Below are 27,867 nucleotides of genomic sequence, written 5' to 3' on the forward strand. Positions count from 1 at the left end.
TAACTGAGCGGAATGGATCAAGTTGGCGATTCAGGCTGTGTTGTGAAGATGCACAGAGTTTAAGGCATGCCCACGCAGATCAAAACCCGCAGGCAAATGGTGAGGAATAATGAGTCTTCCAATAAAACGAATGAAGTATGAAGTTGCTTTTATGCTAACATTTGCTAACTCATCAAATAACTGCTGCAGAGAGAGAATTTGGTGTTCGTGGAAAAACTGGTGTGGGAATGGAAGAAGGAGGAAACCACCCTGAAGAAGGTGCCCAAAACCCAAGGCACCATGTGTACAGAGACTAGCCACTGGCCTGATCTGGGAATGGTGCTGGACAATTATTGGAATGTTTTCATCGTCACCAGAAATGCAATGCTTGCATGTTAGCCTAATCAAGCCGCGAATCCGGTAAATATTTCAGACCAACAAAGCGAGTTGGTGTAGCCACTTTACAGAACAAAAATGTCTTGTGCTATGACAGAAGACAAAGATTGCTGAGACCGCCAAAAGCCTTCAATGCCAAAATTACCAGATCCCAGTGATTCTCAATTGGACAGTGGCAAAAACACGAGTGCCCATTTTGCTAAATTGGCAACATGGATAAAAGACCCATGGATTTTGCTCTGCCCGACAGCCATGCTGTGGAGTGGAAAGATTAAAAACAATTCTCAAGACAGCCACAGGATGTGAGAAAGCAAGCTTCACAGTGATACTAGCCTGCATGGCCGATGCAATGAAATTAAAGCCTATGCTCATTTTCAAATTTAAAACCACACTGAATATCAAATTCCTTGGAGGAGATTTTGTGCATGTCCGTGACGATGGTTGGATGGCCAAGGATGGGGATAATGTGTGGAATAGGCATCCAGGTGGCCTACGTTTTCAAAAAAAACCCCAGCTCGTTCGTGTGGGACACATGACACATTCAAATCTCAAATAACCGATTGAGATCAAGAGACTCCTGTGAAGAAATAACACCCACATTGAAGTTATGCCAAGGGGTCTCACCTCCATTGTTCAACCTTCCAATGTATTTTTCAAGAAGCCATTCAAGGATAATGTTCATGGCAAATTGAATTGGTGAATGGTTGCCTGAAGGAAAAGAAATTTCATAAATAGTGGAAATGTGTCACCTGCCCCACTTAATGTTTTGTGTGGTTGCATCGTCAAATCATGGGATGCTTTTGCAGAGTCACAGAACTGTTGCAATGCAGAAGGAAGCCATTCTGCCCATGGTGGCTGCACCGGTTTTCCGAATGAGCAATTCACTTAGTGCAGTAGTGGGCAATCTGCAGCCAGGGGGCCACATGGCGGCCCATCTGGGTTCTGGGTGTGGCCCATGAGACACTTTTTGTTGACCGTTGCCACAGTGTTGTGAGATCTGGAAGACACTGATGTGCTTGCTGATTGTACACACCACTGGTGGTGGGTGCCATGCACTCCCACTGCGTCCAAAGTATAAATATTTTTTTTTTTTACCATTTGAAGTTGATAGTTCTATTAATATATCAATGATTAAGAATTTTCTGTAACTCATTATGACATATTCAACATGTCGCATGTATGTAATCTTGTTCATTAGCCATGATCTCATGAATAAGTCCAATTTCAGTCTTGCACCCACTGAGATGAAGGAGGGCCAATCATGCGGCCCACTCACTACCCAGGTTGCCCATGACTGACATTGCCATTTTCCTGCCTTCTCTCTGTACACACATCCTTCTTTTTCAGATAACAGTCTAATTCATTTTCGGATGCCTTAATTGAACTTGCCTCCACCACTGGGGCAGTGTATTCCAGAGCGTGACCACTTGTTACATGAAAAGATTTTTCCTCATGTTGCTTTTGTCAATTACTTGAAATGCATGGCCTCTCATTCTCGACCTTTTCACAAGTGGGACCTGTTTTTTTTTCCCCTACCTACACTGCTCATGCCCTTCATGATTTTGAATACTTCTCTCAAATCTTCTCTCAGCTTTCGAAAGAGAACAGCTCCAACTTCTCCAATCGATCTTCATATCTGAAGTTCCTCATCCCTGGATCAGGTAGATTTTGGAGAGTTTCAAGGAGAGAGCAATGCATCTTGGGGCCTATGCCGAGAGAGAAGGAAGGGCAATGGCATGGAGGGATTTAAATAAGATTTTCAGAATTGAGGTATTGCTGGATTTGGTGCCAAAGCAGGTCAGCAAGTACAGAGGTGATGAGCCAATGGGACTTGACTCAATCTAGGATACAGCCAGTGGAGTTTTGAATGAACTCCAGTTCATGAAGGATGCAAATTGGGAGGCTGGCCAGGAGAGCATTAAAATCTTGAGATAATAATGCCTTAAATGAGGGTTTCACAGCAGATCAGCTGAGGCAGTGGCAGAGACAGATGCTGTTACTGACCTGGAAATGGTTGGTCTTGGTAATGGATAAGATACCGCGCCAAGATTTCAAACCGTTTGGTACAGCTTCAGACAGTTGCCAAGCCGATGGATGGAGTCAGTGGTAAGGGAATGGAGTTTGTGGCAGGGGACAAAGACAATGGCTTAAGTTTTCCAAATATTTGTTGACCAAAATTTCCGCTCATTCAGTGCTCGACAAGCAGTGTGACAAATAAAAGACAGTGTGGGGAGTCTGGTGTGTTTTCAAATGATGTCGCCAAGGCATAGCACATAAGTGACAAAGGGGTTGAGAATCGTATCGTCTGGGGTTCCAGAGGTAGCGATATGGGAGCAGGAAGGGAAGCCACTTCAGGCTATTACCTGGCTACAACTGGATAAGTTAATTTGTACAGTTAATTTGTTCAGTAAACCATGCCATACTAATATGAATTACTGGTGTTAAGTATTTTCGTCACTTTTCAAAATGGTGTCGACCCACATTGGCGGCGGTTCACATTTTATACTCCGCATACTTCGCTTTTGAAACAATTTTTGGAGGGCTTTAGTGGTTGACTTATACTTATGCACTGACACTTGTACCTTGCCACCTGAGCACATTTACCCATCCCTACAATAATTAGTGATAGGAGAGAACAGACTCACTGAAACAACACTACCACAGAGCTCTTTGATTACTTTAACCGAGACATCACCTCCAACCACCTTTACCCTCAACTGCCTCCCACAAAACAGTATTTAGTTTATTGGACATCTTCCCCATCCTGCTTCGTCCCTATTTCCACCTCTTCCCTGCCCCTTCATCTTACCTCTATACCTGTACTGGCCCCACTAGCAGTCTTGCAAAGGTCTCACCACTTTCCACCTGCCAGGTTCCTGAAGCCAAGGAAACCCCATTGACTCAGGTTCAAAGTAGAATTACTGTTGAAGTAAAGGCATACAGCCTTATTAAAATACTTAAATGAGTAACCCACCTCCTGTTAGCAGGTGGGTAACTCTCTGGTGCACAAACTGTCAATAGATCGTTCATAAGATGCAGTGTATCCAATTCAATGGATAAAAAGGAAAATGTTTTGAGGAGGGATAATTCTGAAACTGAAAGTACCACACCTGATCCAGAATGGGATCTTTATGATGATGCTACAACCAAAGTGACAATGAGCTCTGCATAGTGTGCTAAAGACAAATGATATGATTGGTTTTAAAGCTCCTTCATTGTGGTTTGTACAGTTAATTTGTTCAGTAAACCATGCCATACTAATATGAATTACTGGTGTTTAAGTATTTTCGTCACTTTTTTCAAAATGGTGTCGACCCACATTGGTGGCGGTTCACGTTTTATACTCTGCATACTTTGCTTTTGAAACAATTTTTGGAGGGCTTTAGTGGTTGACTTATACACTGACAGTTATGATGTATAATACAAGGCTGAGGGATGTGTGAAATGAACTTTCATCAAAGTTGATTAGTGATATAAACCTTGCACTTCCTAAAAAATAGTTGGATTATTTTCTGGCTAGAAATTAGATTAGAGGTTATATAATAAATTCAAGCAAAAATGGTTGATTAGTTTATGGTTTAATATGAAGCGCATTATTCAAGGCTTGGTACAAAATTTGCTTTCCTGTAAGATTTGAGTTTAGTCAGCTCTTTACGGAGATTTAACCAGGAGAAGGCTGTGACAATGCAACCTGTATCTGCTACATTAGGGGAATAGGTTTGACAAACTCTACACCTTCTATTATGGTTTGCTTTGTGGCCTTATGTTATGATGAGTCAGTGCAAAATATAATTCAACAAAGTTGTCGTCCTGGCCACATTTTTCCCCCCAGGTTGCAGTGTCATATGTCCATGTTCAGCTAAATGGTGCCAACTTCATTTATTTGGTGACCAGCAGCAACTCCGGAGTTTTTAAACTATTGACCTTGTAATTGAGCACACTGTGTTACTGGAAAAGCACCAAAATGTAAGTGTCCACACATGCAAATTATAAAATCGTGTCCACCGATACAAAAAAACATAATAAAAATACACTGCCAAGAATTTGGCTATTCTGGATTTCAAACGTGAGGAAGTGAAACTTCCGTTGTATGTCACCTCCTTCAGACTACATCTGCAGGTTGAGTTTCTGTTTTAGACACTGAACTGTAGGAAATATATTTTAACTTTGGAAGTGATGCAGAATGATAACCGGTCTTGTCAAAGGATTAAATTACGAGGACAGGTTGCATGAACTTGGTTTGTTCAGAAAGGTGTGAGGAGTTACCTCATGGAGGCCTTTAAAATGGTGGATAAACTGTGTCCTGTGAATGGGAATTTGACAAAGGGGCATAATCTTAAAATTAAAGCTGTCAGTTAGGAATGAAATCAGGAAGCTGTTATTCACACGAAATGTAATTAAAATGTTGAACCCGTTTCCCCCAAACGACTGGTTGCTGAATCAGTTCAAATTGATAAGACATGGCTGAGTGCTTGTTGGATAAGGACAAAGGTGGGTAAATGGATGTGAGATACAGAGCAGCCATAATCTAATTGAATGGCAGAACAGATGCGAGGGGCTGCTTGCCTATTTCCGCTTGTTCATTGGCCAGGGGAAGGGTGAGCATGGGAAGCACAAAGCATTTGTATCTGGATAGTAAAATGGCAGTAGAAGGGTTGTGAGGCCAGCTCATGTAACATGTTGAACACTGAAAGAGACATTTAGCTCTTGGTGAACAGTCCCTCCTGTAATGTCTACCAGCGAAACTGAACTCTGCTATTGCTGAAGGTGTTATGTTTCACAGGAAGTTTAGAGAAATGTAAAGCTAATGAATGTTATTTCAATTTATTGCAGTATGATTCTAAAATACTAATCTTGTGTTTTTAATTTTGTTACAAATGACTGTTTTCATTCGTAGAGACCCCTCCAGATGCTCTAATTCTGGAATCTCCTTTCACGAACATTCGGGAGGAAGCCAAAAGCCACCCTTTTTCACTGGTAGGTGATATGATGCCGTTGAAAGGGCAAATTAAAGGGGTGGCATGGTTTGCAGTGGTTAGCACTGCTGCCTCATGGCAGCAAGGATCCGGGTTCAATCTCGGCACCAGGTCCGTGTGGAGTTTGCACATTCTCCCCTTGTCTGTGTGGGTCTCACCCCCACAACCCAAAGATGTGCAGGGTAGGTGGATTGGCCACGCTAAATTGCCTCTTAATTGGGAAAAAAAAAGAATTGGGTACATCTAACTTTATTTTTAAAAAGGACAAATCATTTTCCACATACCACAAATATGCATGAGAGGCCCCAATGGTACAGATAGATAATTTGGTCGCCACACTGACACCGATCTGGATTCCAATCCCTTACAGAACTGGACTGCAGCAGTTCAAGAAGGCAGCTCACCTCCACTTTCTCAAAGGCAATTAGGGGTGGGCAATGAATACTGGCCTAGCCAACGAAGCCCGCACCCCTTGAATGAACAAAAAAAAAAGAGCTAAAGTTTGAGATGGACTAATGATTCCCCACATGAAGTGTGGTTTGTGGGTTCAAGATAGGCTCGCAAATAAAAACTTTCTTATTTTTGTGAGGCTTGATGGGCATGCTTCGGTTTCCATGCCTTGTCCTTTTTAAATCTGGTTTTCTTCATATTTTGCCTCGTTGCTAAGCTCAGATCTGCTTCTGTCCTCGTATCCTTCCAGAACTGGAGTCAGCTTCCAAACAGCCACATGCCTTTTGCTGCTATTATTACAGTGCCTCAGTTAAAAGTCTCCTTCAATAGCCCCTACATAAGGTTTCCAACTCTAGTTGAATGCATTTCAGCAGAGTTCACGACATGACATTCCACATTCAGTCACCCTGCCCTCACGCTTCTGTCCACCCAACATGTCTATTCTCGCGGTGCACTACTTCCCATGTCAATTAGAAACCAATACATTCCTTGGGGCAACAGGGTAGCATGGTGGTTAGCATAAATGCTTCACAGCTCCAGGGTCCCAGGTTCGATTCCCGGCTGGGTCACTGTCTGTGTGGAGTCTGCAGGTTCTCCCTGTGTCTGGGTTTCCTCCGGGTGCTCCGGTTTCCTCCCACAGTCCAAAGATGTGCGGGTTAGATGGATTGGTCATGCTAAATTGCCCGTAGTGTCCTAAAAAGTAAGGTTAAGGGGGGGTTGTTGGGTTACGGGTATAGGGTGGATACGTGGGTTTGAGTAGGGTGATCATGGCTCGGCACAACATTGAGGGCCGAAGGGCCTGTTCTGTGCTGTACTGTTCTATGTCTATGTTCTATTGGGAGGTGATTTTTCCAGCCGCAGAGAGCCCAGCAAACCCTGCTATGTTGGGAAAATTGCAGGAGTGGCCTGAAATGGATTTGCACCGGGTGCCAAACAGTTTGTGATGTTCCCAGGCCCTCCCAACAGACATAGTCAGGTTCATGCCCAGCAAGGGCGTGAACCTGATTGCCATTCATTTAAATTGATTTTAATATTCAATATCGGCTTAGCGCCGAACCATCCAGGAATGTGCAATGTTCCCACCCGCCAGTGTGGTGTGGCACCGGTGGGAATCACTACTGATCTCTGCAAAGGGAGAACAGACGTGATGACTGTGCCAGGGGACATGGCAGCCCTGTCACCCAATCAGTGGGGCCAACCTTGGGGAGGGGGTAATTAATTTCCCCATGAGTGATTTCAGTGAAGCCGGGCATGTCCCGCCCCTCATAATGACGGTGTGAAACACACCCCGCTGCGTGTCACCAGGGAGAAACACGCTGCGTTTTCTGACTGAACCTGACACTTTACCGAAAATTCCACCCCCTAGTTACTCAGTTGGATGATTTTTGACTCCATTTTGCATCTTATCTCCAATATGGTAATAATTAATAATCAAAATTGTTCAAAGAAAATGAAAAGAAAGCACTTTTTTAATGCTCTATAATTTGTTTTCTGGTTTGCTTGTAGTAGTGTCAGAGATTGATTTAGGCTCTAAGCTCGAGAATTGTTTCCCTAACAGTTGAAAAGGAGGATAACTTGCCGGAAGTCATGAAAAAATTAATAGTCGATAGAGGACAGGGACTTAATACAATTAATGCAAGTACAGTATCTGTAACTAAGAAATTGATGGAACTAAAGACCCAGGACCAGATGATTTACATCCAGAGGTGTTAAAGGAAGTAGGGGAGCATATTGTAGATCAGGCATTGTCAAACTCGGGGGCACGACCGCGGGCGGGTATTGGGAGGGTCGCGGAGCCGTCCGTCGCGGGGCTGCCGATCGGGCAAATCCACATGCAACAGCCACAGCAGCCGGCTTTTAATAATGCCAGCTGCAAGCGGCCTTCAAAGTGGCCAGGAACAGATAAATAAAATTCGGCCACACTGCGCATGCGTGCCCAATCATTGGTGCACATGCGCAAGACTATGTGCATGCTCACCGATGATCGGGCACGCATGCGCAGTGCGGCCACTTTTTTTAAATATAAGGTTGCAGCCTTTTTTTTTTTCAAGTTGGGGGGCCAAAGGGACCCAAAACCATTTCCTCCATTTTTGTCAGCAACAAACAAGGTCAGAGAAAATGGTGGGTCGTGAAAGTCGGCCGGCGTGGGTCGCGAAGGTCGGCAGCGTGTCTCACGAAGGTTGGCCGGTTGGTAAAAATGGGTCCCCGGAAAAAAGTTTGAAGAACACGAGTTGCGGGAGTCTATAATCAGGGATAGGGTACTTGAACACGTCGAAACATTTTGGTCGATCAGGGAGAGTCAGCATGGATTCGTGAAGGAAAGGCCTGACTAATTTCCAAAAAATAAATTTAGAGTACACAATTCTTTTTTTCTCAATCAAGGGGCAATTTAGCGCGGCCAATCCACCTATGCTTGACTAAACTTATTGATTTTTTTTTTAAAAAAGAGATTACTAAGGTAGTGGATAGGGGAATGCCTATGGATGTTATTTATATGGATTTCCAGAAGGCATCTGATAAATTCCCAGACAAGAGACTGTTAACTAACTTTAGGGGCAGCAGGGTAGCATGGTGGTTAGCATAAATGCTTCACAGCTCCAGGGTCCCAGGTTCGATTCCCGGCTGGGTCACTGTCTGTGTGGAGTCTGCACGTCCTCCCCCTGTGTGCGTGGGTTTCCTCCGGGTGCTCCGGTTTCCTCCCACAGTCCAAAGATGTGCGGGTTAGGTGGATTGGCCATGCTAAATTACCCGTAGTGTCCTAATAAAAAAAAGTAAGGTTAAGTGGGGGGTTGTTGGGTTACGGGTATAGGGTGGATACGTAGGTTTGAGTAGGGTGATCATGGCTCGGCACAACATTGAGGGCCGAAGGGCCTGTTCTGTGCTGTACTGTTCTATGTTCTAAGGTGGAAGCCCCGAAGTTGAGGACAAATTATTGACATGGTTAGGAAATTGGTTGAGTGGCAGGTGAGTGGGGATAATGGGTACTTACTCTAATTGGCAGGTACCACAGGGATCTGTGTTCAGACCTCAGTTATTTACATTATTCATTAATGACTTGGATGGTGGCATAGAAAGTTATTTATCCAAATTTGTGGATGATTGAAAGTTAAGTGGCATTGTCGAAAGCCTAGATGATGGCATGAAATTGCAAGAAAATATTGACAGACCAGGTGACTAGGCAAAATTGTGGAAGATGCAATTTAATGTAAGTAAGTGTCAGGTTATCCATTTTTGGACCAAAAAAGGATAGAGCCGGGGCGGCACAGTGGTTAGCATTGCTGCCTACGGCGCTGAGGACCCGGGTTCGAATCCCGGCTCTGGGTCACTGTCCGTGTGGAGTTTGCACATTCTCCTGTGTCTGCGTGGGTTTCGCCCCCACAACCCAAAGATGTGCACGGTAGGTGGATTGGCCACACTAAATTGCCCCTTAATTGGAAAAAATAATTGGGTACTCTAATTTTATTTTAAAAAAGGATAGAGCCAAGTACTTTCTAAATGGAAGGAGGTTAGGTGCAGTGGATGTCCAAAGAGACTTGGGGGTTCAGGTGCATAGGTCCTTAAAATGTCAGGAACAAATGCAGAAAATAATCAAAAGGGCTAATGGAATGCTAGCCTTAGGGCGGTATTCTCCGCTCCCGATAAAAATCGGGATGGCCGTCGTGAAATCGGCCGAGCTTCACGACGGCCTCGGGGCCCGCTCCCCGCACCTAATTCACCCCCACCTGGGGGGCTAGGAGCGGGCCCCCGTCGTTCCCGGCTGCGACCTCGTCGCGCTGGAAATGACGTGGAAACGGCGCTTTTCTGATGTCATCCGCGCATGCGCAAGTTGCCGGTTCCAACCCGCGCATGCGCGGATGACATCAGCGCGCAGACGGCACGAACATGCGCGGTGCCGTCTTTATCCTCCGCCGCCCGGCAAGACATGGCAGCTTGATCTTGCCGGGCGGCGGAGGAGAAAGAGTGCGTCCGTTTTGGACGCTGGCCCGACGATCGGTGGGCACCGATTGCGGGCCTGTCCCCTCCCGAGCACAGTCGCGGTGCTCCCGTCCAAATCGAGCCCCTAGATGCCCCAAACGGGCGTGAAGGGCCGTCCACTCGGCCCATCGGGCTCGGAGAATCGCCGTTCGCCATGAAAAACGGCGAGCGGCGATTTTTCCGAGCCGGGGGGGGGGGGGGGGGGGAGAGAATCGCTGGGGACGCCAGGGTGGCGTAAAAAATGTCGGGAGGCCCTCCCACGATTCTCCCACGCCACGTGGGGAGCGGAGAATTCCTCCCTTTATATCTAGAGGATTGGAGTATAAAGACAGGGGTTTTACTGCAGCTATACAAAATGCTGGTTAGACCCCACTTGGAGCACTGCGAGCAGTTCTGGGACCAAACCTTAGGAAGGATATTTTGGCCTTGGAGGGGGTGCAACGCAGGTTTACAAAAAGGATACCTGGATTACAGGGGTTGAGTTACGAGGCGAGATTACTCAAATTAGGCCTATTTCCGCTAGAATTTAGAAATTAAGGGGCAATCTGATTGAAGTATTCACGATATTAACAGGGAAAGACAAGGCAGATAAAGATAAACTATTTCCACTGAAATGAAAAAATGAAATGAAAATCGCTTATTGTCACGAGTAGGCTTCGATAAGTTACTGTGAAAAGCCCCTAGTCGCCAAATTCCGGCGCCTGTTCGGGGAAGCTGGTACGGGAATTGAACCGTGCTGCTGGCCTGCCTTGGTCTGCTTTAAAAGATTCTAAAACTTGGGGGCATAGTTTAAAAATTAGGGCTAGACCATTTAGGGGAGATGTTAGGAAGAACCTCTTCACTCAAAGGGGTGGTAGAGGTTTGGAATTCTCTCCCTCAAACAGCAGTTGAAGCTGGATCAGTTAATTTTACATCTGAGATAGATAGGTTTTTGTCAAGCAAAGTTATTGAGGGATTATGGTCCAAAGGCAGGTATATGGAGTTAGGTCACAGATCAGCAATGGTCTCATTGAATGACAGGACAGGCTCGAGGTGCTGAATGGCCTACTCCTGTTCCTGTGCTTTCACCACTCTACCTCTCCTTTTAAGACCCTTCTCTTTGACCAAGCTTTTGGTCACTTGTCCTAATATATGTGCAGCATCTTGGATGTTTTATTATGTCAAGAGATCCTATCCTATGTAAATGCATATTGTTGTGAGAGCTGGAGACTCCACTGTAACAGTAGCTACACCATATTGTTTCACAGGATTTGAATATATAATATCTTGTTGGAAAGTCCAATAATCAATCCTTAATTTAGTTTTTGGTTAATGTACAGTCATTCGCGTATATTAGAGAAATGTAAGCTGACATTCCGTCTTTTCAGTTCTCACCAGAAAGATTCATGCTGAATCATATGTTAATGGCTGTAATGAATGATTCAGTAGGTTTATTCTGCAGTTGAGGTCCCATTGTCTCTTAAAAGTGCCTCCTGTTGTAATTAGCTGTTGATCTCTTTTCTACTTTGAATCCTGCATGATCATTTACCTTTCTTAGAAGTATTTATTTAATAGTAATAAAATATTTAAGCTACCTGGGTTTACCTGTTCTCTTTCAAACAGCAACCATTATTTATTTGTTTTTAAATATTTTTATTAAGGCATTTGTATATCCATTAAGCACAACAAAAACCAGAGTGGGAACAAACAGCCTCGTAACAAATAAATAACTACTGGACTGCCCCAACCCCCCCCCCCCCCCCCCCCTCCCCAAACCTCCCTCTACTCCAACAAAGTCCATCTCCGGGCTACCAAGGAGACATAGTTTGTGACGTGGTCTCTTGCCCCCTGGACTCCCGGATCTTCCGACAAACCAAATATTACCACTTCAGGACTCGGGCCACCTTCACCTTCAGCACCTCAGACATTACCTTCACCTTCAGCCTGCGAAACGCTGCCAGAGCCCTCTCCGCTTCAGACATGCCCCAAACACGTGGCCATGGTTCGCGCGCCCTCCTACATCCGCCCACACCTTTCCTCCATCCCCTCAAAGAACCTGCTAATCCTAGCCACCGTCACATGTGCCCTATGCACTACCTTGAATTGAATAAGGCTAAGCCTAGCACACACCGAAGATGTGTTCACCCCCCTCCCGCAACCCAGCCTCCATTTACTCCCCCAACCCCTCCTCCCACTTCCATTTGACTTCTCCTCCTATCGGGGCTCTCTCCCAGTCCATTAACTCCTTGTAAATCTCGGATATCTTGCCCTCACCCCCTCCTGCTTTCGATATCACCTTGTCTTGTAACCCCGGGGGTGGCAGGTCAGGAAAGGACAGCGGACGCTTCCTCACATGGTCCCACACCTGTAAGTTCCAGAGCCTATTCCTGCAGGGCAGCTCATACTCCTCTTCCTTGAAACTCAGCAAACTGCCCACACAAGCAGGTCCCCAAACTGCGCGATCCCTGCCTGTCGCCACCCCGAAGCCCCAAGTCCAACCTCCCCGGTGCAAAGCTATGATTCCCGCAAGTCAGTGCCCAGACCAAGGTACCTTCCAGCCTCCGTGCTGCCGCCACCCCCAAACCGTCCCAGGACTTCCCACAGATACTCCCATTCCACTCGATCGAGCACCTTCTCTGTGCCCATAGCGACCTCTACCTCCTGCCCCTCCGGGGGCATCACTATCACGTTTATTATTCGCCTGATGTTCGCCAACAGATGCTTCGCTTTTATACACCCAATCTGGTTGTCCCCTATCACCCCCGGCACACAGTCCTCAATCTGCGAGGCCAAGATCTTTGCCAGCATTTTGGCATCCACATTTAGCAGTGATATCAGGTGGTAGGACCCACACTGCTCCGAGTCCTTCTCCTTATTCAATATTAAGGATATCGAAGCCTGAGATAACGTAGGGGGACGTTCCCCCTTATCCCTCACCTATGTCCTTACCAACAGGGGCCCCAGCTCCCCAGAAAAACCTCTTATAAAATTCTACAGGAAGCCCATCTGGGCCCAGGGCTTTCCCTGCCTGCATCACCCCCATCCCCTCCATCACCTCCACTCGTCCAATTGGGGCCACCAGGTTCTCCTCCACCTTGGGAAACTCCAACCGTCAAGGAATCCCCACCCTACCCCCATCTTATAAAACTCCTCAAAACCACATTCACCCCCACCTGGTCTACAACCACTCTTCCCCACCCTTCCGATCTCCCTCACCACCTCCTGCTTCCTAAATTGGTGAGCTAGCATCCTACACGCCTTCTCGCCATAATTTGTACACTGCCCCACTGCCTTCCCTGTGGACACCAGCCCGAACTCCATCTGGAGCTTCTGCTGCTCCTTCAACAATCCTGCCTTCGGGGTCTCCGAATGCCTCCTATACACCCACAGAATCACGTCCACCAGCCTAGCCATCTCTGCTCATTCCACCTTGTTCCTATGCGCCTCGATCGATATAAGCTCCCCCCTGACCACTGCCTTGAGCCCCTCCCATAGCATGGCAGCTGAGACCTCACCTGTATCGTTCAGCTCCACATACCCCCGGAAGCGGGCCCTCATCCGCTAATACACCTCATCTGCTAACAACCCCACATCCAGCCTCCACTGTGGCGGACTGGGCCCCCCCGCACTCCCTGGTCCAACTGCAAGTCCACCCAGTGCAGTACGTAGTCCGAGGCCACAATCGCCGAGTACCCCAACTCAACCACTCCCACCAGCAGCGTCTTATCCACCACAAAGTAATCAATCCGCAAGTACACCCTGTGCATGTGGGAGAAATATGAAAAATCCTTTGCCCTCAGCCTCCCAAACCTCCATGGGTCTACCCCTCCATGCACTCCTATGAACCCCTTTAGCTCCTTTGCCACCGCAATACCCTCCCTGGCTGTGGACTTGACCAGCCCAAACTTGGCTCAATGATCGTACTAAAGCTCCTCTGATGCACAAACACATGCGACAGTTTGACTGGTGTTATGGGCCAGAGTTTAGAGAACCCCAAAGTGCATCGTGGAGTTCACCTGACCCACAAGCTTTAATAGATTGTGGTATGGGAGCACATGGCCCACTCTACAGGTGTGGTACAGCAGACATCTAACAGTACTTTTTAAAGCAAAATAATGTTTATTCTATGAATTCAGTTAATCTTTTTAAAACCTACAGTGAACACCTTTGCAACCATCAATTCAAATACAACCCCCAAAGAATACAATATTCTAAGGAATACTTAAACTTTACTTTTAACATCCATAAGACAAAAGAACCTTTTTATAGAAGCACATCAGGTTTAAATTCTCTACTGAGAACAATTATCTGAATTCACCAAATGATCTAGTGATAGTCTTTAGATGGCAGAGAGATTGAAATTACACCTTCTTTGGCTGGCTTCAGCTCCAACATAAAACAAAACCAAAAAAACACACACACACCCAAGCTTTTCCTCAAAGCCAAACTAAAAGCTGACAAACAGCCCAGCTCCACCCACACTCTGACATCACGGATAAACACCCATTCCTTAAAGGTACTCCCACATGACACTGGCCCATTCAGCCCTCTCACATTCCATGTGACCAGCCTGGTTGGGGGGGCACTCCAACCCTCCTCCCCTGCCGATCAACCATATCCCTTCTTTGGCCAGCCCCTGGCCCGTTTCAAGCGACCCCCCCCCCCAGGCCGACCTTCGCATGCCCACTGTCACCATCTCCTTTCTGACTGCGCCACAGGAGCCTCACCTTTGTCAGCAGTCCCCCCACTTCTTCCCCTCCCTTAAACAAAACAACACTCCCATCCCCCTCTAAGTGGGAGGCTTTCAAATGTCAGTTGAAAGGAATTCAGGACCGGCATGTTCCTGTGCGGAAGAAGGATAAATACGTCAAATTTTGGGAACCTTGGATAACGAGAGATATTGTAGGCCTTGTCAAAAAGAAAAAGGAGGCATTTGTCAGGGCTAGAAGGCTGGAAACAGACAAAGCCTGTGTGGAGTATCAGGAAAGTAGGAAGGAACTTAAGCAAGGAGTCAGAAGGGCTAGAAGAGGTCACAAAATGTCATTGGCAAATAGGGTTAAGAAAAATCCCACGGCTTTTTACACATACATAAAAAGCGAGGGTAGCCAGGGAAAGGGTTGGCCCACTGAAGGCTAGGCAAGGGAATCTATGTGTGGAGCCAGAGGAAATGGGCGAGGTACTAAATGAATACTTTGCATCAGTATTCACCAAAGAGAAGGAATTGGTGAATGTCGAGTCTGCAGAAGGGTGTGCAGATTGTCTGGGTCACATCGAGATCCAAAAAGACGAGGTGTTGGGCGTCTTGAAAAATATTAAGGTAGATAAGTCCCCAGGGCCGGATGGGATTTACCCCAGAATACTGAAGGAGGCTAGAGAGGAAATTGCTGAGGCCTTGACAGAAATATTTCGATCCTCACTGTCTTCAGGTGATGTCCTGGAGGACTGGAGAATAGCCAATTTTGTTCCTTTGTTTAAGAAGGGTAGCAAGGATAATCCAGGGAACTACAGGCCGGTGAGCCTTACGTCAGTGGTAGGGAAATTACTGGAGAGAATTCTTTGAGACAGGATCTACTCTCATTTGCCAGGTGCACCTCTTCATTTGCCCGGCCCACCCCAAAATCTTCTCCTTGTCAAGGAATCGATGTAACCTCACCACCATCACCCTTGGCGGCTCGTTCACCTGCGGCTTCCTCATCAACGCTCTTTGCTTCCAGCCGACCTCTAGAGGTCGGTCGAAGGCCCCCTCCCCTATCAGCTGCTCCAGCACCTTGGCTACATGTGAGCCAGCATCTGCTCCTTCGATGCATCTGAACAATTCTTAAATTTTGGCTCTGGGTGCTGTTCTCCAGATCCTCCACTTTCTCCTTCAGCCACTTCTGGGTCTCCCACATCATTCCAATCTTGGTCGCCAACGAGGTACGCTGCTCCTCGTGCTGCCCCACTGCCTCCTTCATAAGAACTAGGAGCAGGAGTAGGCCATCTGGCCCCTCGAGCCTGCTCCGCCATTCAATTAGATCATGGCTGATCTTTTGTGGACTCAGCTCCACTTTCCGGCCCGAACACCATAACCCTTAATCCCTTTATTCTTCAAAAAACTATCTATCTTTACCTTAAAAACATGTAATGAAGGAGCCTCAACTGCTTCACTGGGCAAGGAATTCCATAGATTCACAACCCTTTGGGTGAAGAAGTTCCTCCTAAACTCAGTCCTAAATCTACTTCTCCTTATTTTGAGGCTATGTCCCCTAGTTCTGCTGTCACCCGCCAGTGGAAACAACCTGCCCGCATCTATCCTATCTATTCCCTTCATAATTTTAAATGTTTCTATAAGATCCCCCCTCATCCTTCTAAATTCCAACGAGTACAGTCCCAGTCTACTCAACCTCTCCTCATAATCCAACCCCTTCAGCTCTGGGATTAACCTAGTGAATCTCCTCTGCACACCCTCCAGCGCCAGTACGTCCTTTCTCAAGTAAGGAGACCAAAACTGAACACAATACTCCAGGTGTGGCCGGACTAACACCTTATACAATTGCAACATAACCTTCCATTTGCCTTCTTAATCACCTGTTGCACTTGTAAACCAACCTTCTGTGACTCATGCACTAACACACCCAGGTCTCTCTGCACAGCAGCATGCTTTAATATTTTATCGTTTAAATAATAATCCCGTTTGCTGTTATTCCTACCAAAATGGATAACCTCACATTTGTCAACATTGTATTCCATCTGCCAGACCCTAGCCCATTCACTTAACCTATCCAAATCCCTCTGCAGACTTCCAGTATCCTCTGCACTTTTCGCTTTACCACACATCTTAGTGTCATCCGCAAACTTGGACACATTGCCCTTGGTCCCCAACTCCAAATCATCTATGTAATTCTGTATCTGTATCGCCTGGCTCTTGGTCTCCAGCCTCTGCTCTACCCGATCGATCCTCGCTTTTAGCAGTTCTACCACCTTAGCCAGATTCTCTTGGGCTTCCCTCCTCTGCTGGCTGAGCTGCTCATTCAAGAAGTCCACCAGCTGCTTTGTAGAGCATTGGGCTGGTAGGACCGACCCTTTACCCTCCGCCATCTTCACCTGTGACGCACGGAGAATCTCTTGCTCCAACAACTCCTTCCTTCTCGATTCACTTCTGGTCTGCAGATCCATCCACCGACAACCAGTGGAGCTATACCTTTTTCTACCAAAACATTTGCCCAGCAAACGGGGGAAAAGGACCGACAAAAACAGCTCCAGCGGGACCTGCCAAATGTGCGACCACTCACCCTATGGCTGCCACCGGAAGTGGCAGTCATGATTTATTATAACTATGGAGCTAGGTCAGTGAAGATTGTGGGAGCTGAGAAGAGATTGAAACGGTACGGTAATTTGTTGCATAGCGAGAGAGAGGGAACAGGGTGATGTGAGTGATGGTTATGGGTTTACCAGGAAGAAGAAGAAGAAGAAGCAGACTCAAGACGAGATGAAAAGATGCAGTTCTGAGAGTTAAAAGCAGTAGGATTGGTGGGATAAGGGTGACTGATGGGAGGAGATGTGGATGCAGCCTGCACTGTGGCTGCCCCAGGCAAAATGGGAGGAGATGAAAGAAAATGATGTAACTAGCTTTCCAGTTTTGTATGATATGCAAAAATAACTAAAAATTTGCCTTTTACTACGTGGTTGAAATGTCATGTCCGTAATCTCCCTGTAGCTGTGTTCTTGCTGAATTCGTTGGTGGAATTCTCCCACTTTGAGACTCAGTGCAGTGATAGATGGTGCCTGACCTGCCGACCAGAATAGCTCCAGATTCAGTGCATGGAACCTCATTAACTATGCATAAGTATGTTCCCCTCTGGGTCACCGGGTAGGCCAGCTGTCCACTTGCTATCGGCATATCTAAATACCAGTCCAGCACATTCTTGGAACTCTCCAGCCCACCTATCTTCACCAGGATGTTAGCGACCCAGAGGGACAATGCTAGCAGCCTCCAGAAGAAGTCTGTTCCCTGATTCAATGATCCTCATTCAACCACCCTCCCTCTGAGCCCCCCACATGGATATCTCGCCACTGCATCTGGAATCTTTGTGGTCCTCCTTTAACCAGTATTCCCATAAAGGCTTACAAAGTGGCATGTAAAAAAAAATTGTTCTTGGGAGGCGAGCGTTGCTGGCAAGCCCAGCAATCATTGCCAGCTGCTGCATTTACCTGCATAGCATCAGTCGTTCCTTTTCAAAGTCACCCCTTGTTTCTGAAGTTCTTGAGATGTTTTGAGATCTGTCATGGTGTAATCGAAATGCAAGCTCTTTATTCTTATTGATTTCCACCATGCACGTGTTGAGGGGAAGCTAATCACATGCATAGTTCAACAACTTTTGACTGTTATCTTCATCATCATCATCTGCAGACTGTTGCTCCATAGGGGCTGGTTTAGCACAGTAGGCTAAATAGCTGGCTTGTAATGCAAAACAAGGCCAGCAGCGCTGGTTCAATTTCCGTACCAGCCTCCCCGAACAGGAGCCAGAATGTGGCGACTAGGGGCTTGTCGCAGTAACTTAATTGAAGCCTACTTGTGACAATAAGCAATTATTATTATTAATTCCCCAGCCTGTCCTCTGTTCCTCAGTGCCCTGGCTGTTTTCTCCTGCCGCAAATGCTTTCATATGCTGCAGTGCTGTGTCTTAATAATGATGGAAAGATATTTATATTTATCTTGAGTCACTTGCTGTTCACCGAATATTTCAGCAGATTCTGATTTAAACTGATTGCTCAATGGATTACATTTTACATGTGAATACACCTGATCTCATGTATGTAAATTATTATACAAATGTTTTGTGGTGAAAAGTATAATTTTGCACAGTAAACTTTCCAGCCTCATTCTCCTCCGCATTTCCCCCTGAAGCATCAACTTTGAGCTCAAGTGCCTTGTTTTCCGCTTGGGACTTGTTTGAGTCCTGCAGAAATAAAATTTAATTGTGGAGTAGTCCGAACACAAGTAGGAAGAGGGATTTGGTAGCCCCTGAGACCCAGGAAAAGGAAGAGGTGGGCTTTTCAAAAGCTAGGATACAGGAATACAATTACGGGGGAGCAGAGCAAAGTTGACAAAGGAACATGGGGATTTCTAGGTAATAAAGACCAAGATCTATCTAGTTTTCCTCCTAGTATCCTAATAGTCATGAATAAACAGGACTCATTGTGACAATCAACCTCTACAAAATGGGGCTGGTTTAGCATAGTGGGCTAAACAGCTGGCTTGCAATTCAGAATAAGGCCAGCAACGCGGGTTCAATTCCCGTACCAGCCTCCCCGAACAGACGCCGGAATGTGGCGACTAGGGACTTTCACAGTAACTTCATTGAAGCCTACTTGTGACAATAAGTGATTATTATTATTACGGTGCAGAAAAATAAGAAGAAATTGGACAGCAGGTAAATAGAGAATACCATAAGATGAGACCGAGGAGATGAGGGGAGAAAAATGAAGTAGGAGGGAAGGTACTGATGGAGAAAGAAAAACTAGAAAAGAACTGATAGTGTTCCTCTGAGCAAATTTGTTTGAAACTTGGCATGTTTAAATCTACAGGTTTGATCCTGGCCCTGGGTCACTGTCCATGCAGAGTTTGCACATTCTCCCCGTGTCTGTGCGGGTCTCAACCCCACAACCCAAAAAAATAATTGGGTACTCTGAATTTCTAAGAAAAATGTTTAAATCTACTGATTCTTCAAGGGGGGGGGGTATTATTTTGACAATGGCAGAGTCATAGCTTCCATTTTTAAAAACCAATCAATGTATTTTCGTTGTCCTTTGAGTTTGACATGCCCTGCACTATGTTGGAAGGCCGGTTTAGCTCAGTTGTCTGGACAGCTTGTTTGTGATGCAGAGCAAGGCCAGCAGCGTGGGTTCAAATCCCGTACCGGCTGAGGTTATTCAGGAAGGCCCTGCCTTCTCAAGCGAGGAGCAAGTTTGAGGTGTGTTGATCCTCAGGTTAAATCGCAACCAGTCAGCTATCCCCCCCTCAAAGGGGAAAAGAACCTGTGGTCATCTGGAACTTTACTGTGTTGAAGCATTGATCTGTGTCTGCAGGTGGTGGGACATTCCGAGATTGCAGTGCAAGATTCTGACTTAATTGTTGATGTTTCAGATCTATAGGTACCTACCCGGCTTTGACTGGTTCTTCCTAGATCCAATCACCGAGAGTGGTATTATATTCCCAAGTGATGAGAAGTAAGTCAATTATTTTTAAGAGCACTTCAAAGTTTTGTTGTTTTTCTAAATAAAAAATGCTATTTGTTCCACTGTGGAATTTATATAAATATATTTCCTGTGACCGCCCCATAATAATCAGACCGATTTTAACAGATGTGCTGCAGTGTCGATGCTTTCTAGTGTGGTACTAAGAGAGTGCTGTACTGTCAGAAGTACTGTTTTTTGGCCAAGAAATTAAACTGAGGCTCTTCTGTCCCCTCGGGTGGACATAAATATTCCCATCACCCAATTGCTGTTTGTAAGACCTTGCTACGTCCAAATTGGCTACTCTTGTCCTACATGACAATGACTGCACTTTGTTTCCTGTAAAGTTGCTAGGGGCATCCTGAGGATATGAAATATCCTGTATAAATACAGATCGTTTTTTCTTTTGCATCCACTTGAAGCCAGTTGCTGATTGCACAATATTCCAGCCACTCTGGCTGTTGATTTAACCCGATTGCTCAGTAAATTATATTTTCCAAGTGCATGTAATTTGTTCTCATTTATGTAAATTAAATGTTTTTTAATAATTATGCTAAAAACCTTGTTTGAAATTTTTGCCTGTCAAGTTTTTCAGGTTTGAACATTCATTTAATTATATGAATTTTTAAGCAACAATATACAAAAATCAATGAGACATCTCTGAAGCTTCAAGGGTCAGTAATCATTTCTATCCACATTCTTCGATAGCAAATGTTCTTGAGTGAATCTTTTTTTAGTTTGGAGTTGACCAGTTATCACCTTGCCAAACATCAGCAGTGCCCCTGGGATTTACCTGATCAAAGGAGTTTTAATGCTGCCTCCTCATAATTTTTTTTGCTTGGTATATATTTTCCATCCATATATAAAAACTGCTCCAATAAATGATGCACCTCCTGCATTAGCCATTTCATTGGCACTGTTGTTTTTATCATTCATCATCACATAACGTGAAACACAGTTTTTTTTGGAGGACCGTTGAGATGATAAAAGTGCAAAGAGGCGTCTGACAGGATATTTCGCTTGACATGGCCCCACTCACAGGAGTCTCTTTGGAATCGGTTCTGCAGTTTAAATGTAAAAATAAGCACGAGCAGGCTTGACTTGAAAGCTCAGTGAGTGATGGTGCTCACTGAACAGCTGAACCTAACAGATTTCTGAACACTGCTGAGGAAGAAGATCTCTGTCGGGAGTTAGCGCGAGTGCCTGTGTTTAGGAAGGGGAATTTGGCCATGTTTTCAAGCCTGATAAATATCCAGTGGCCACCGCTGGGATTGAATGAGAATATGATTGTCATTGGGAAATATCCTGCTGCTCTCAATGCTGAGGCTCACTCCTTGATGGAGAAAGAAAGACTTGTATTCATTTGACCGTTTAAAACCTCAATGTCCAAACGTTCTTCAGCGTGGTCACTGTTGTAATGTGGGGGAGAGGCAGCAGCTCATTTGGACACAGAAAGGTTCCACAAACATCCCTGTCCAGATAATCTGTGCAGGGATGCTGGTTGAGGATTGATTTATGGTGGGGACATGAGGGGGAACTCCCCTGCATACCTTTGAAATAGTGCTGTGGGAACCTTTACATTTGCTTGGGAGGACAGAGAGGGCCATGGCTTAACATCTCATCTGAAAGACGGTGCCGCACTCCCACACTGCTTTACTAAATTGCAAAGCTTTGAATCACGACCTCTGACTCGGATGAGTCACGACTGGAGCTGTACTGAGCCATGACTAACACTGAGTAAGATACAGAGAGTCTCTTCAAACATTTCTCAGGAGAGAAGGGAATTTGAGAGAAAATGAAAAATAACACCATGTCATAGGACAAAACTGGGCAGTGGGGTGAGGGGGCGGTGAATTGGGCGGCAGGGGTAAGGGTGGTGAGGCATGGTGTTAAGAGTGAAATGGGAAAGGCCATTCATCCTGCAGTGTCTGATCTGACTCTTTAAAATGTATAGTTTTATGTATGAGCAAACTCGGAACATAGCCCATTTGACAGTGCAACATAAGGTTGCAGAGCTAATCATAGAACATAGAACATTACAGCGCAGTACAGGCCCTTCGGCCCTCGATGTTGCGCCGTCCTGTGAAACCCCTCTAAAGTCCCTCTACACTATTCCCTTATCGTCCATATGCCTATCCAATGACCATTTGAATGCGTTTAGTGTTGGCGAGTCCACTGCTGTTGCAGGCAGGGCATTCCACGCCCTTACTACTCTCTGAGTAAAGAACCTACCTCTGACATCTGTCCTATATCTATCTCCCCTCAATTTAAAGCTATGAAAGACAAAATTCTGTGACTGTTGGAAATGAGTTCAATTCCCATTAGTTTAAGACCACATGATTTCACAAAGCAACCCATCTTGAGGAAAAGAGAAAAACTAACCATCACTTGCCCCTCCTTGGCATGGACACTTATTTTTTTTTTATATCAGTTTTCATAATGCACATTTTCCATAGAGACACATGCAACTTGCTAGTTTTGTACTCTTTATTCTAAAAGAATGGTAACTTGTTCGGAAAGCCAGTATGTCAGTCAACGACAATAGGCAAAACAATACAAATAACAAATAAACAACTTGTATTAATATGGTGTCTTTAATATAATAAAAGAAGACACTGCTGAGCGATGTTTAGTCAGTTGACCAAAGGTTTTGTCAAAGAGATAGATTCTAAGGAATGTCTGAAAGGAGGAACTGCAGTAGAGAGGCGGAGTGGTGTAGGGAAGGGGAGCATTCCAGAGCTCTGATCCCAGACATCTGAAAGTGCAGCCGCCATTGGTGGAGCAAGTAGAGCTGCTTAGTAGACCTGAATTCGATGAGTGCGGATATCTCTCAGGGTTCTGGGGCTGGGGGAGCTTAGAGATAAGAAAGGATGAGGTCGGGGAAGGAATTGCAAACTAGGATGAGAATTTTAAATTCAAGCCGTTGCTTGACCTGGAGTGAAGTTGGGCCATTTTACAAAAAAAATGTTGTTCACTAATGCCCTTTAGCATGGGAAATCTGCCATCCCTACCTGGTTTGACCTCCATGTGATCATAACTGCCCTCTGAAATGCCTTAGCAAGCCACTCCGTTCAAAAACAATAAGAGATGAGCAAACAATGCTGGCTTTATTAACAGCACCCACATCCATGAATAAATAAAAAACAAAAATGGGTTGGTAGTTTGCAAGGATTGAGAGGTCAGGGGGACCTCCGGTGGTGGCATTTAGGTGGAGGACGCATGGTTGGTGGCTCCTGCTAGAGCCTATTTGTTTTTGCCCTGGGTACCCAGTTTTTGGTGAGCATTTTATATATGATCAGTCCGGGTAAAGCTTAAGGCAAATTAAAGGTTTTCGAAATCCGAGAAAAAAAATACATTAACAAATGGGGCGAACAAACGTCTTCCGTCGAGTTCAGCAGGAGGAAAGGTGGTGGGAGCAAGCTAGCTGAGAGGGGCCATGCCCATTACAGTGGCTAAGCCTGAGCAAGGAGAGGTGTTGAAGGGGGTGGAGGAGGCGTTGTCGCAGCACAGCGACCAGTTGACCTTGATGGGTGTGGAGCTGCGGAGAGTGGCGGAAAGTAACAAAGGGCTGAAGCCAAAGTGGAGGACTTGGAGAACAGGTCACAAAGGCAGAATCTAAGGATCGTGAGACTGCCTGAGGGGTTGGAGGGGTCGGAGACCTACAGAGTACTTTGTGGAGATGTTCGCTAAGTTGATAGAGGAGGAGGAGCACCCCTCTATGATTTGGATAGGGCCCATCGGTTGCTTCGGCCGAAACCAAAGGCGAATGAGCCACCAAGGGCTGTGATAGTCTGTTTCCACAGCTATCAGGTGAAGGTGCTGAGTTAGGCCAAGCTGATCCGAGAAGTGAGGTGGGAAGACGGTCGTATTCGTATGTACCAGGATCTGACAATGGAGCTGGCGAGAAGACAGGTGGCCTTTGGTCAGACGAAGGCGGCATTGTATAAACGGGCGGCATTGTATAAAAGCAATGTGAGGTTTGGGGTGGTCTACTTGGCAAAGCTGAGAGTTGCACATAACTCCAAAGGTTGTTCTTGGAGGAGGCGAAGGTGTTTGTGAAAGCTGAAGGACTGGGACTGAAATAAGTTTGGACTTTGTCAGTGTTCTGCTTTTTCCTTCTACTTTCTGTTTTTGGCATTGTTGCCGTTTTCTGTCTTGTTTGTTTGTTAAGTAGTGTTTGGGAAGGGATGGTTTGGGCTGTATCGGTTGGGATTTGTTCCTTTTCGGTTTGAGGGATTATTGTGTTGGGAGTTTGGAAGGTTTGGATGTGGGGGGCTAGGGTGTTGGTTTGTTTTTACTATGTGGGGGAGGGGGCTCCAGCAGGGGCCACCGTGCTAGCAGATAAGAACATAAGAACTAGGAGCAGGAGTAGGCCATCTGGCCCCTCGAGCCTGCTCCACCATTCAATAAGACCATGGTTGATCTTTTGTGGACTCGGCTCCACTTTCCGGCCCGAACACCATAACCCTTAATCACTTTATTCTTCAAAAAACTATCATTATCTTAAAAACATTTAATGAAGGAGCCTCTACTGCTTCACTGGGCAAGGAATTCCATAGATTCACAACCCTTTGGGTGAAGAAGTTCCTCCTAAACTCAGTCCTAAATCTACTTCCCCTTATTTTGAGGCTATGTCCCCTAGTTCTGCTTTCACCCGCCAGTGGAAACAACCTGTCCGCATCTATCCTATCTATTCCCTTCATAATTTTAAATGTTTCTATAAGATCCCCCCTCATCCTTCTAAATTCCAACGAGTACAGTCCCAGTCTACTCAACCTCTCCTCATAATCCCTTCAGCTCTGGGATTAACCTAGTGAATCTCCTCTGCACACCCAGTACGTCCTTTCTCAGGTAAGGAGACCAAAGCTGAACACAATACTCCAGGTGTGGCCGCACTAACACCTTATACAATTGCAGCATAACCTCCCTTGTCTTAAACTCCATCCCTCTAGCAATGAAGGACAAAATTCCATTTGCCTTCTTAATCACCTGTAAACCAACTTTTTGCGACTCATGCACTAGCATACCCAGGTCTCTCTGCACAGCAGCATGTTTTAATATTTTTGCCATTTAAATAATAATCCCTTTTGCTGTTATTCCTACCCAAATAGATAACCTCACATTTGTCAACATTGTATTCCATCTGCCAGACTCTAGCCCATTCACTTAACCTATCCAAATCCCTCTGCAGACTTCCAGTATCCTCTGCACTTTTTGCTTTACCACTCATCTTAGTGTCGTCTGCAAACTTGGACACATTGCCCTTGGTCCCCAACTCCAAATCATCTATGTAAATTGTGGACAATTGTGGGCCCAACACTGATCCCTGAGGGACACCACTAGCTACTGATTGCCAACCAGAGAAACACCCATTAATCCCCACTCTTTGCTTTCTATTAATTAACCAATCCTCTATCCATGCTACTACTTTACCCTTAATGCCATGCATCTTTATCTTATGCAGCAACCTTTTGTGTGGCAGCTTGCCAAAGGCTTTCTGGAAATCCAGATATACTACATCCATTGGCTCCCCGTTATCTACCGCACTGGTAACGTTTTCAAAATATTCCACTAAATTAGTTAGGCACGACCTGCCCTTTATGAACCCATGCTGCATCTGCCCAATGGGACAATTTCCATCCAGATGCCTTGCTATTTCTTCCTTGATGATAGATTCCAGCATCTTCCCTACTACCGAAGTTAAGCTCACTGGCCTATAATTACCCGCTTTCTGCCTGCCTCCTTTTTTAAACAGTGGTGTCACGTTTGCTAATTTCCAATCCGTCGGGAACACCCCAGAGTCTAGTGAACTTTGGGAAATTATCACTAGTGCATCTGCAATTTCCCTAGCCATCTCTTTTAGCACTCTGGGATGCATTCCATCAGGGCCAGGAGACTTGTCTACCTTTAGCCCCATTAGCTTGCCCATCACTACCTCCTTAGTGATAACAATCCTCTCAAGGTCCTCACCTGTCATAGCCTCATTGCTATCAATCACTGGCATGTTATTTGTGTCTTCCTCTGTGAAGATCGACTCCAAAAAATATGTTCAGTTCCTCAGCCATTGAAGTTGGCTATTGAACGGGAGGGGGGTGGTATTGGGTGAGGTAGTTTTGAGAGGAAGTGGCTGAGAATTTCTGGGAAGGGGAGGGGCGGGTGGCTGGTGGTGACTAGGGGTAGGGCTGAGTCCTGCTTTCTGAGCGAGGCCAGGAGTAGTGGTTATGACTTTATGACTGACAGGAGGGGTGTGGGGGGAGACGTGTGAGAACCCCGGTCCGGTTGGTGACGTGGAATGTGCGATGATTGGGGAGGACCGGTGAAGCGAGCTAGAGTTTTCTCACATTTGAAGAGTTTGAAAGCCGACTTGGTGCTGTTGCAAGAGACCCATCTGTGAGGGTGAAGGACCAGGTGAGGCTACGGAAGTGTTGGGTAAGTCTGGTCTTCCACTCTGGCTTTGATAGCAGGGCCCAGGAAGTAGCGATACTGGTGGGTAAGAGGGTGAGGTTCCAGATTGAGAAGGACATGGCTGGCCAGGGGGGTAGGTACGTAATAGTAATGGGTGCTTTGGAGGGGAGGTTGGGGGTGCTGGTTAGCGTATACGCCCCAAATTGGGTCAATGTATAATTTTAGAAGATGATGTTGGGTGCCACACCAAATTTTGATAAGCACCAGTTAATACTGGGGTGCGGGGGAGGGGGGGGGGGGGGTGATTACAGTGCTGAATCCAAAGGTAGATAGGTTTGGGCCACATTCGCATGGGGAGTGAAGGTGTTTGCTGCGTTTGAGGGAGAGGGGTGCACCTGTGGAGGTTTCTGCACCCGTGGGCGAAGGAGTATTTGCCAGTACACATTGTGTATTCGAAGATTGACGTTTTTGTTACGGGAAAGGCACTGTTGGCAGGGATGAGGATGGCAGAATATTCTGCGACTGTTATCTTGGACCATGCTCCACATTGGGTGGATGTGATCCTGGAGAAGGGACGGCATAGCGGCCTGCCTGGAGGTTGGACATGGGGTTGTTGGCCGACCCAAACATTTGCGCCAAAATGGGAAGGGTGATTGAGGACAATGTGAGGTTTAATAGGACTCGGGTGGTGTCGCCGTCAGTGATGTGGGAAGTGTTGAAAGCAGTAGTGAGAGGAGGAGCAATGGTTGATAGAGGAAAGTATGCGGAGGATCCGACTCCGGATATACTGGTGAGGAGGCAGGAGCTGCAGGCGAGGCTTGACCTTCTGTCTGTCCAGGGGTAAGGTGATTCAGCAATCAAGGTGGGCAAAGGGAGTTGTATATGAGTATGGGCAGAAAGCCAACCGCTTGTTGGCAGGCAAGCTCCGCCGAAAGGCGGTGGTAAGAGACATTGTTTGGGTCCAGGGCAGGATAGGCCAGTTGGTGGAGGCCCCAGAGCAGGTGAATAAGGTGCTTGAAAAGTTTGATAAGAATCTCTATAAAGGGCAGCAAGGTGGTGCAGTGGTTAGCACTGCTGTCTCACGGCGCCAAGGTACCAGTTTCGCTCCCCGCTCTGGGTCACTGTCCGTGTGGAGTTTGCACATTCTCCCCGTGTTTGCATTCGCCCCCACAACCCAAAGATGTGCAGGGTAGGTGGATTGGCCATGCTAAAATTGCCCCTTAATTGGAAAAAATGAATTGGGCACGCTACATTTATATTGAAAATAAGAATCTCTCTAAGTCAGAGCCTCTGGAGGATGAGTCAGACATGATGGAGTTTCTGGGGCGGTTAGAGAACCCTAAGGTGGAGAGGAGGAAAGGTCAGAATTGTCGGAGCCTGTGGGAATGGAGGAGGTGTGGGCGGCAATAGGGGAGATGCAGACCGGTAAGGCATCGGGGCCAGATGGTTTCCCAGTGGAATTTTAAGTTTCTGGATAGGTTAGCGCCGCTGC

At 46.1% G+C, this 27,867-nt stretch overlaps 1 protein-coding gene across 2 annotated transcripts in view; it reads left to right on the top strand.

Moving 5' to 3' along the window:
- Positions 1-27,867, top strand: part of abhd12 (abhydrolase domain containing 12, lysophospholipase) — a 138,600-nt gene that overhangs the window by 89,483 nt on the left and 21,250 nt on the right. For both annotated transcript variants that reach the window (XM_038804684.1, XM_038804694.1), the window contains exons 9-10: positions 5,273-5,352; positions 19,882-19,964. In XM_038804684.1, coding sequence (XP_038660612.1) covers positions 5,273-5,352; positions 19,882-19,964 — 163 coding nt within the window. The remainder of the gene's footprint in view (positions 1-5,272; positions 5,353-19,881; positions 19,965-27,867) is intronic.

Source organism: Scyliorhinus canicula, chromosome 1, assembly GCF_902713615.1.
Source record: "Scyliorhinus canicula chromosome 1, sScyCan1.1, whole genome shotgun sequence".
NCBI lineage: Eukaryota > Metazoa > Chordata > Chondrichthyes > Carcharhiniformes > Scyliorhinidae > Scyliorhinus > Scyliorhinus canicula.